At 36.4% G+C, this 12026-nt stretch overlaps 1 protein-coding gene across 4 annotated transcripts in view; it reads left to right on the forward strand.

The window, feature by feature from the left end:
* Positions 1-12026, forward strand: part of CBLB (Cbl proto-oncogene B) — a 216251-nt gene that overhangs the window by 134008 nt on the left and 70217 nt on the right. For all 4 annotated transcript variants that reach the window (XM_032630820.1, XM_032630821.1, XM_032630822.1 and 1 more), the window contains one exon: positions 4970-5173. In XM_032630820.1, the coding sequence (XP_032486711.1) occupies positions 4970-5173 (204 nt within the window). The remainder of the gene's footprint in view (positions 1-4969; positions 5174-12026) is intronic.

The following is a 12026-nucleotide window of genomic DNA, read 5'->3' on the forward strand; positions in this document are numbered from 1 at the left end:
TACTACATATGATGTTTATCTTTTAAAAAATTAAAAGAAAGTATTTAAGAGATAATATTGATCTGGACAACATTTAAACAGAAATACTATGGAAGGTGACTGATACATGATGATGATGATGATGAGATGATAGTGACAATATTTATTTGGATTTTTACATAGGGTGTTATTGGGGAATGGGAATTTTGGGGGGAACTTAATTTTTTTTTTCTATTTCTCTGTCAATGTTAATTTGTTCTCAGGTTACCTAAAGTTATATTTAATATCATTAACTTGCAGTATTTATGGTTGCCAAATGAGTCTGAGTAGTTTTATCATGAGCATATTACATAGTTAAGTTTCAGATGGTGTAGAACGCACTGAAAACTTCTGTCTCATTTGGTTTGGGAGGATTTATTTGAGGAAGTGAAGTCTACTGAGTGAATTAGAACAGATAGAGTCCAAGTACTTCCTCTTAACTTTCTCAGAATGTGAATATGTTGGGGACTAGAGAAGGAATTATGTATTGGTCCTTCTTCTTCATTAACATATGTTCTGTGATCTTGCGTTAAGTGTATATTGACAGAAACATTATTTTAATTATTGAGGCACAATCCTGAAGAGTTAGGTATCTATCGAAGACATTCTTCATATGTGTTTAGTCAACCATCTGACAGAAATGAGATGGAGTACCAAAACAGCACCAAAATTTGAGATTATGAGTACCAAATTTGACAATATGGTCAAACTTAATTTGCATATGACAATAGTCAGTTTACAGAGAAAGTGGTGGGTGAAGTCATATTAGAGGAGGCATGTTGTGTGATCTGTGTTTGCAAATCAAAATGGAAGTACATTGCAGCTGGATTTTGATCCTAGTAAGTAATGTAAATGCTCAACAAAGATAAAGCTTAACAGAAAATATATTTTGTGACATATACTCATAAAGCAGCTACTCTCACATCAGTAATTTGTATAGCATTAAACTTTAAGGTAGGAGAGATGGCGAAAAACCTAAATTCAGTTTTAGATGAACTGTTCCCATTCTTTTTCTTGTACCATCAAGATGCTATTATTGCCTTTCACCTCCTTCCCTTTCCAAACACAATCTTTTCAGTTACCCTTTATCAGGAAATAGATCACATAAACCAGAAGTCATCCTTAACCAAACAACATGCAAACTGACCCTGGAGGTTCTAAGGAAGTCTTTGAAGGGGAATACAGTTGATTATGCATTCTAGCCACTGTACTCAAAAATAATATGACTTTAATTATTTAGATTGAATAGATTAATTGTAGTTATGATAACTGTATTATACTTAGGTCTTAAAAGATTTTCTGGTTTTTAGGTACACATACTAAAACGTTTACAGATGAATTTATGTAATGTGTAGGATGTACTTCAAAATTATCCAGGGGCGGAGGGAACAAGTAAACATATAGCTGAAACAAGATTGGGTGTGAATTGGCGGGGGGAGTGTGATGAATTGGGAGATTGGGATTGACGTATATACACTAATATGTATAAAATGGATAACTAATAACCTGCTGTATAAAAAAAATAAATTCCAAAAAAAAATTGGGTGTGAATTGATAATTGTTTAAGTTGGGAGATAGGTACATGCAGATTCATTACACTTTTTTCTCTGCTTTTGTTTATGTTTGAAAATTTATGTAATAATTTTAAAAAAATGTATAAATGCATGAAGAGTCTACTTAGGGCCCAGAGTACAGCTTTCCATTCTTCATGCATGAAAGACACAGGGAACATCAGCTCTTTTATATTTTAATTTTTTGCTTAGTGGCATTCAACTTACTAAAACTAAAGAAAAAAACTGTACACCCATTCCTCCCACCACCCACTCCCCCACCTCTGGCAACCACCAATCTGTTCTCTGTATCTGAACTTATTTTTGTTTTGAGTTAATTAATTTTTAGATTGCACATGTAAGAGAGATCATATGGTATCTATCTGTCTTTCTCTGCCTTATTTCACTTACATAATGCCCTTGAGGTCCATCCATGTTGTGGCAAATGGCAAGATTTCATTCTTTTTTATGGCTGAATAATATTCCATTGTATATATGTACCACAATTTTTTATCCATTTATCCACTGATGGACACTTAGGTTGTTTCCATATCTTGGCTACTGGAAATAATGCTGCAGTGAACTGGGGTGTGCATATATCTTTTCTAATTAGTGTTTTCATTTTCTTCAGGTAAATATACAGAAGTGGAATTGCTGGACTGTATGGTAGTTCTTTTTAATTTTTTGAGGAACCTCCATACTGTTTTCCATACTGCCTGCACCAATTTACATACCCACCAACAGTACACAAGGGTCTTCTTTGTTCACATCCTCACCAACACTTGTTATTTCTAGTCTTTTTGATAATAGGCATTCTAATAGGTATGAGGTGATATTTCACTTTGGTTTTGATTTGCATTTCCCTGATAATTAGTGATGTTGAACATCTTTTTATGTAACTGTTTGCCATATATATATATCTTTGGAAAAATGTCTATTTAGATCTGTCCACTTTTTAATCAGATTGTTGTTTTTGTTTTTGTTGTTGAGTTGTCTGAGTTCTTTATGTATTTTGGATATTGGCCTGTTATCAGGTCTATGATTTGGAAGTATTTTCTCCCATTCAGCAGGTTGTCTTTTCATTTTGTTGATGGTTTCCTTTGCTATGCAGAAACTTTTTAGTTTGATATAATCCCACTTGTTTATTTTTGCTTTTGTTGCTTTTGATTTTGGTGTCAGGTTCAAAGAATCTTGCCAAGACCTATGTCAAGGAGCTTACCGCCTATATTTTCTTCTAGAAGTTTTATGGTTTCAGTTCTTACTTTCAAATCTTTAATCCATTTTAAGCTAATGTTTGTGTATGGTGTAAGATAATGGTCCAGTTTATTTATTTATTTATTGCCATGTGGTTGTCTAATTTTCCCAACACCATTTATTGAAGAGACTGTCCTTTCCCCATTGTATATTCTTGGCTCCTTTGTTGTAAATTAATTGACCATGTATCCTTGGGTTCATTTCTAGGCTCTCTATTCTGTTCCATTGATCTGTGTCTCTTTTTGTGCCAGTTCCATACTGTTTTAATTACTATAGCTTTGTATTGCTCTGCTTAGGGCCACGAATACCACTTTCCATTCTTCATGCATTAAAGATGCAGGGTACATTGGTTCTTTCTCATCTTGCTCTTATATATTAGAACTATCTGTTTGAAATTATCTTATGTAGATCCGTAGGAAAATTCACTGCAGACACACAGTATGGGTCCATTTTGACTTTTATAATGAGGGGATTTTACGTGGATGACAACCTATATTGAAAATGTACTTACATTTAATGTTCTTGTTATCAAAGATAGGAGAAAGGTTTAGCTTTCCTTAAATGTTTGCTACTGTGTTAGAAAATATCAATGTAAGGTGGGAGAATTAAGTATCAGTTTTATCATCTGTAAAATGATGGAACAAATACCTGAGTTGCCTTGAAGCTCACCAGACTTGAGCACACGTGGCAGTAAACATCAAAGGATTTTGTACTAGCCTGTCTGTATCTCTTCATACCACCTTAGTTCAACTATTTTACCATTCCAAGTTTCTTTCCCAAATTATGTAGCAGTCGATGAATAAGGAATTGTTGCAGTTTCTTTTCATTAACCAATCCAGAAAGCATTTGTTTTTCTTTTTTTGACAATTTGTTTGGCAAAGGAGATGTTCAGTTTGTTAATCAGAGTGATGCTTGGGAAAGAATAAACTACATACCACAGAATCTGCCACAGAGTGTATGCTAAGTAATTGTCCAGTGAAAGGAGAGTGTTACTCCACCACTGATCAGAGTGTCACTGGAGGGCAGGTAGATCACCACGTTCCCGTCGTACCAAGTACATGGGACAATCTTAAGTACTGAATGGTTTCTTTAAAGATGTTAGCTCTTTTCATTCATAGTCTCATCTCTAAAAATGATGCTCTCATGCGATTTCTGCCTTAAAATGATCTTATAAGTTTTATAATTTTTAAAAATAACATACTAGTAAAGTCAGGGTATAATGGAGAAACAAAAATATGGTGGTGAATGTCATATACCATCTATCTCTAAAAGTCAGCATTATCTGCAGGGCAAGAAAACAGTCTTGTCCTGTTTCCCTCCCAACTGTGAATTCTTAATGTAGTTAGTTTTTGAGAAATAGAATTGGGAGATTTTCATAAAACTTCAGTAATTACCAGTAAATGAATTTCTGGCCCAAAAGTATTTGCACAAATCCCTTTGCAGTATCTAGTTTGAAAACAAGATGAGGTGCAAAACTTGATATCTCACATATTATTACAGTCCATATGAGCTGTGTCAGGATGACAGGCTCTCAGGACAGATGATGATTTCTGAAAATAAACTTATTTTTTCCCACTGATTGCTTATAAGCCAAGGCTTTAAAAGACCTAGGCAATTAAAATGGAAATATGTAGCCATAGTTATGTGCACAGGAACTTTTCCAGAATTGATTTTGAAATGGATTGTTCTAATTGATACTATTACTTTATTTATAATGAATTTTTATCAAAATGTCCTTTTTATAGAATGTTTAATTAGCACTGGTGCCTTTTGGTCAAGAGGGACATGATTTAATTTCCAGTTTTCTGCAGGACTCTAAAGTTTTGATACATTAAAATTGTAAATGAACATTCAGTAAAATAAAGTTAAGCTCCTAACTTTTTGATTTATCCTAAATCAAAGGTTTTTGTAAAGAAATTTTTCTTAAAAAATTTGAAATTTTAAATACTGAACATATATTTTGTTGGTTCCCCTTCAAGGCAGGTCTTCCTCCTACTCTACCACCTTCAAGGCAGGTCTTCCTCCACCCCCACTGCCTACCTGAAAACCTATTTTTTGCAACTTCTTTTTATAGTAGAACTTTGGCCCCTCTCAGTAGTGTTTTATTTGAACAAAGACCAATCAGCACAATTTTTGTGTTTGTTCAGGAGTCAGATGGCCAGGGCTGCCCCTTCTGTCGCTGCGAAATAAAAGGAACGGAGCCCATAATCGTGGACCCCTTTGATCCAAGAGATGAAGGTTCCAGGTGCTGTAGCATCATCGACCCCTTCGGAATGCCGATGCTGGACTTGGATGACGATGATGACCGAGAGGAGTCCTTGATGATGAATCGGTTGGCAAATGTTCGAAAGGTAAAACTAGAAAACATAGGATTTTTTCAGTTGTTGTGTGGACATGAAAAAGAAGTGATGCTGTCGCAAGTTGGGTATGACGGAGTGTGGGTTTGGGAAAGAAAGATTCTGGAATCGAAAGAAAGGTGAAGATATAAGTAATGTTGAAAGGCTGATGGAATCATAGGCTGAGAAAGAACTAGACTAATCAGAGTGCTTTCGCTGGTTTTAAACTCCAAAATGAGAGATGGTGAGAGCTTTCGTATAGAGAAAAACATCATCTGAGACTGGCAATAGCACATCTGTAAAGAAAAATTTAAGAAAGAAAATTATTAAAATTAGAAGTGATGAAACTGATGAAAAATAGTCTTTGTTGAAGTCTAAAAGAAGTGTCTGATAGTTGTTATTCTTATCAGGAAAGCCAGCCTTCTGTTTGGCTATTAAGAGGTCACATAAGATTTACCTTTATGAATTTACCATAGTCTGGGGTTTGCTTATCAATATTGCAGACTCAGAAAATTAACTTTGTCAGTTCAGTGGGAATGGATGCTGCTGCCCAGTTGGAGTTTATGCAACCAAGCCCACAAGAGACTAGTCAATGAACCAGAATGCCAATTGAGTAATTAACAAACCAGAAACATAATGATCAAGAGAGCTGGACTCTCAGCTATCAGGCTATTCTCTGTACAAAAAGATACATGAAATTCAGATGACACTCAGAAGTTTTTTGCTCCTAAAATCAGAGAAGTGGTAGCGAGTGTTATGAAAGCATCTGTACACACAGTATGAAGGCGCCCCCGCTTCCTTCTGATGGCAGGCATGGCTAATCAATCATGGTTCTCATTCCTGCTGAGTTCAGACGTGGCCTGCACAGCCTTATAGAACCTCCACTGCAATTCATTAGGATTTGGCAGGTAATATGCAGCCTATTTGCCATCTAGGTGGAACGATGATAAAGTGTAATGGCAGAAGATTGTATTTGCCATATGCATCCATCTCTGTGGTAGGGAAACACTTGGTGCAGGAAACAGATGAGGTGATTTGGGGGTTACCCATTCTTTACGGCTGTGTCAAAATTTACTTCTTGGCCTCCTGCATCTTCTGTGTTCCAGTGTTCCATGCTCACCAGGTACTTATCCTTAGGATTTTTAAATAGCAAATTTCTACATACGGAGATATGTTAATACCACCAACATGGCTACTCTCAAATTCTACTTTGGTCTGAGGTGATTTTTATTATTCACCTCATTGGTTTTTCGTAAATGTCATAATTTAACTCTCATAGTCATAGTTTCTCTCAAGAGAAACTACTCTTGATTCTGTCCTCTAATGCTGACAGCTACATTCAGTTTTTACTTTTGAAGTTTGTGATCCCTTTGGCCCAAGAGATGGAAGAAAGGAAGTAGTTATCCCTCAGTAACCCTAAAGGATGAACAAGAAAAAAAAATCTCAAATTGAAACAGGGAATTGAGACTTGATTTTAAGATGAACTCAATCAGTAGCCAACATTAATATGTATATGAGCAAAACTTTTTCACATTTTATTCTCTCAACTTGAAGAGGTAAATATTCTTCTCATTTTCAGATAAGGAAATGAGGCTCAGACTAGTCATGTGACATGGCTACATTAAGAGGTTGTAAAACCAGAATTCAAAGTTGTGTCTGCTGGATAAAAATAACAGTGACATATCCAACACTCCATATGTAGCTTCCTTACATGCTGAGTGATGAAATGGTTTCTACCAAGTCAGATTGTGGACTGTATCCCAAAATACCTGTCATATAACGTTATTTTAATAAAGTAGTAACATTTTTGATTTCAGTGAGCTGGCAGTGTTCTGTGTTCTTAAGTCCTTGATCTCATTTAATCATGCCACCAATCCAGTAGAGAAGCTCCTGTTACTGTCCTGTTTTACAATGGAGGAAATTGAAGAAGAAAGAGGTAAAATAACTTGCCTAAGATCCCAGTACTACTCTAAAGCAGAACTGGTGCTTTTTTCCTAACTTCAAAACTGTAGTTATGAGCCGTCATGCAATACACCTCTTTTGCCCTCTTTGGAACATGCTGCACACGTTGTACTTCATAGAGTACAAGTCTGTGTTCTCTGAAGGTCTTTTCAGTTCTATAATATAATGTACATCACGAATAGTTACCAACTCCCAATGAAATGTTAACCAGAAGTTAAGAACAATTTGAACTGTGATCTGTTGGTATTAACCTGTAAAGATATGTATGCCCTAATTGGTCACCAAAAACCCAAGCAAATTCAATTAGGCCCTGCTAATTGACATATAAAAAAACTATTACATCTGTTTTTCCATATACTAGCTGTATGTGGCTATTTAAATGTAAATTTTAAATAACTAAGATTTAATAAAATTTTAAAATTCTATTCTTTAGTCCATTCAACATATTTGAAATGCTCAACAGCCCCTTGTGTCTAGTGGCTACCCTGTTGAACTGTAAAGATGTGGAACATTTTCTGTAGGTATTGAAATATCTAGTATAGATAGATATAATAGAAATAACTAATATCCAGTAGATAATTATATTGGACAGAGCGTTATTAGATCATTCCTGCAGGTTCTTACTAGAAGCAGCTAGGTTTTGTTGCAAAAGACCTTTTCTTTTAATTTAGTAACCTAATGGTCTTAGCTTGGTCTGAATATTTGACTGTGATCTAGCACTAAAATCAGCAATCTGTGCCCTGTTTTTTGTTTTTCTGTGAGCTAATGATAACTTTACATTTTAAATGGTTGTATATTTAACTGATTTTTTAAGTACCTACATAATTTCCTTGATTTTGCATCTTGGCTTGCAAAGCCTTAAATATTTACTATCTGGCCCTTGAAGAAAAACATTTCAGTCCTCAGGTCTAGGGCACCTTAAAGCATTTAAAGAATGTTTATTGAATGCATGGATAATAGGGAATGACAGAAAAGTATTTGAGAAACATACAACAGCTCAGGTAGTTCCAGTGAACGAGGTGGTAATGTTTTATAGCTAGGAAAAAGGCATTTCAATTTTCTTTACTAAATGGGCTTTCTTCCTTCAGTGATTGCTGTCAGGGGACAGGGAGCCGGGCCTTAAGAGTAATTCTTTCAAGAACTTGGTACACCTTACTGCTTTGGTGAAAATGGAGTTTACTCTATATGAGTTTGGGAAAGGTTGCAGTTTCAGCCTGATTTCCACTGACTTAAGTTGAAGCTTGAGCTTTGCTTCAGTAGTAGCGCTGACAATTGAAGGGAATCCCTGGTAACATAAAATGAACACAGGACATTGAAAGGTGACTGGTGGTTTTCCCTGATCTTTCACGCACTCTAAAACCATGCATGTTGTGTTCCCTCTGGCACACTGGTGAGCTTTTTTTTTTTGAGGGAGCTGAGAGGTTTTGACAATGATCTTCTCTTTAGTTTACTCAAAAAAGAGAAGGCTGGTGCTGCTCACAGACATTATTGTCCCAGCAGTCAGCAGTGTCATTTAACAAAGCTTTCACTCGAGTCAGTGTCATTTCCATACTTTCTTATGGCAGTTAGAGATTGGAGAAATTTAAAGAACCTGTAATCATTTAAGTTGAGGAATCATATTTCAGTTAAATGTATTTATGTGCACTGATCTGCCTCTAGTCAATTTTAAACAGATTGTGAATTTTATAATATTTTGTAAATCACTGCCACTTAACTTTCAATAAAACCTAAATTTTACTGTAGATACAAGCATCAATTCTTTCTGAATAATTGGGAAAAACATTGCTATGGTGTTATGCTCCCATAATACTTTATAAGTACTTCTACCTCAGGAGTTACACTAAATTGTTATGTTTTATTTAGAGGACTGTCTTCTCCATTAGATTATTAATTCTTTTTTTTTTAACATCTTTATTGGGGTATAATTGCTTTACAATGGTGTGTTAGTTTCTGCTTTATAACAAAGTGAATCAGTTATACATATACATATGTTCCCATATGTCTTCCCTCTTGCGTAGATTATTAATTCTTAAGGCCAGTGCCAATATCTTATTTATCTTTGTGTTTCTTGGTACCTAGCATTTATTAAGTGAAATAACAAATGCACATGCATGTTCACATGGTCTGTGAGGGCAGTGGCCTGATTTTGTGCATCTTTTTCATTCCAATCTGAAGACTGAGTATATCTGTTACAAAATACCAAATTATAGATTCTATTCAGTTCTGTCTTATAGATGAGGCTGTGAACAAATATCACAGATCACTTTGACACAATAGCTCTTCTACCTGATTTTCTTCCATTCTGTTTTTTTCAGTCATTCTGTTGCCTCATTCATTCATTCATTTTAAAAACATTTCATTTTCTCAACTCCACGAGTGACTGTCAGTCATGGTCCAGCAAAAGGAATCAGTTTTCTTTTATCTGCCATTTCAAATACTCATCTCTGTCTTTCTCCTCTTTTATGAGCAGGTTGATGGCTATATTGTGAAATTGTTTCTGTCTGTCTTAAGCATATTGCATTCTTTAAATTAGTAATGCTTCCATCATAGCATAGAGAACTGAGCTGTTTGTATGTTCCTGTTGCCATGGTGATGTCCTGCAGCTGGAGTTTATAAATAGTAGCATACTGAGCATATAGAATGTAGTTTTATTGTTTGTTTTATAAGTTTATTTAGTAATGCTAATCGTACAGAAGCAAATAGAACCTATACATCTATAATACAGTGTATTGGTTGCCTTTCTAGATATAGGCTATTTTATGAGTTTCACTAGAATATGTTGCAGGTTTTGCTTGAAATTGTACCATTGCCGGAGTTCTCAAGCTGTCAGAATTTCTAGGATAATTGGATCTGAGTGAGCCCTTAGAGGAAGTCCAGGGTGTGATCAATAAGATCACATCCTTCTCTTTGACTTCAGTCAGATCAAAGCTAAGAAAACATGTCTATTGCTATTCAGAATTTTGTTCCATTTTGCCAAAGGTGTACAGAATCTCAGCAGTTCCTTAGCAATTACTTTGATAGAAAATGTTATTCATGAAACACATAAATTACAAATAAAGATTTGATACAAGATATGTTGACAGGCTGACCTAGTGTATGAACTGAGATTAATTCCTTTGCTCTTAAACATTATATTTTCTTAAAACAATATTTAAAATTTTAATGAATGACCATATAAGAGGAAAAACAGGTGTGACCAGAGGTCAAAGGAATTATTCTTCCTTTATCTTTTTTTTTTTTTTCGGTACGCGGGCCTCTCACTGTTGTGGCCTCTCCCATTGCGGAGCACAGGCTCCGGACACACAGGCTCAGCGGCCATGGCTCACGGGCCCAGCCGCTCCGCGGCATGTGGGATCTTCCGGGACCGGGGCACGAACCCGCATCCCCTGCATCGTGCATCGGCAGGCGGACTCTCAACCACTGCACCACCAGGGAAGCCCCTTCCTTTATCTTTTTTTATATATTCTCCTAATGCTGCTATCACCAATTAAAATACATATTGCTGATTGAAAACAATATATCATCTAATTCTCGCTTTTCCTAATAATGTGTGAAGAAAGGATCCATAGTACTCCTGATCCTGAGGAAAGAATTCATGTGTATAGATCACAGTGTTTTTGCAGTGTTCTTAGGCAACTATTACTTTTTAATGTGACTTAGATGCCAACCTCAGGGCTCAAGTACATGCTGGAGCAGTAAGGACAAAATCTACAACAAAAGTGAAGTTCAAAAATAACAAGGCATTTGAAATGTAGAACATGGTTCTCAAGTATGGGCAGTTCTACCTCCTGAGGGTATTCAGAAATATGTGGGGATATATTTTGTTGTCACAATGACTGAAAGGTCTAGGGAACCACTGATATTTAGTGGATGGGGTCAGAGATGCAAAACATCCTGCAACCGTGGGACAGTTCCACCTAAGAAGAATTATTCGGACCACATGCCAACGGTCCTCACCTCTCCCGCTGTGCAACACGGGCAGAGTCGTGGATGACAGTGAGCAATCCAAAGTCACAGGTTCATTGTTTGCCATTTAATTGCATTTTGTTTACTGATTTTCTTAAAGTTCTCCACGCAGAATAGTAGCATTTTCTATATTAGTATGTGAATATCAAAGAAAAAAACTACCGTGTCCAAGTGCAATGTGATGATATAGGGCACCGGTCCGTAACCTTTTTGGCACCAGGGACCGGTTTCGTGGAAGACAGTTTTTCCATGGACCGGGGCCAGGGACGGTCATGGTTCAGGTGGTAATGCGAGCGATGGGGAGCGACAGATGAAGCTTCACTCGCTCGCCCACTGCTCACGTCCTGCTGTGGGGTCCGGTCCCCAGGGGTTGGGGACCTTGAAGACGCTGTCACATATTCCTCAAAAATAGTTTGAATATGTAGTAGTTTAGGAGAAGCTAGCACTTGAACTCTTGTACTTGGTTTTGGGTTGGCCTCCTGTGGTGAAGACTGTGAGCTCATGGTGGGCCTTGCTCTTCCTCAGAGACTTGGATAGTGCCTGACCTATGTTATATGCCATTGACAAAGTTTTGTTTTTCTTTTTTTTTCATTGAATGATCAGTGGTGACACTGTTCTTAACTGTACTATTCTTCAGAGAGCTATGGTCCCCGGAGTCCAGCAGCCTGAGTTCATGTTCTAGTTTTGCTACTTAGTATCTATGTGCCTGCATTGGTTATTTAACTCCCTGTGCCTCAGTGACCTTGTCTGTGAAACCCTGCCTCTGAGGGTTGAGGTTAAGTGAGCTAATGAATGTAAAGCCATTGGAACAGTGCTGGTACATAGTAAATGTTAAGTATCAGTTGTTATTAGCATTATTTTTTATATAGTGTTATTTAAGACTCCTACAATATTGCTGTGCTTCTGAGAATTAAATATCAGTATTTTTGAGATGTCTACG

This window comes from Phocoena sinus, chromosome 4 (genome assembly GCF_008692025.1).
Source record: "Phocoena sinus isolate mPhoSin1 chromosome 4, mPhoSin1.pri, whole genome shotgun sequence".
Taxonomy (NCBI): Eukaryota; Metazoa; Chordata; class Mammalia; order Artiodactyla; family Phocoenidae; genus Phocoena; species Phocoena sinus.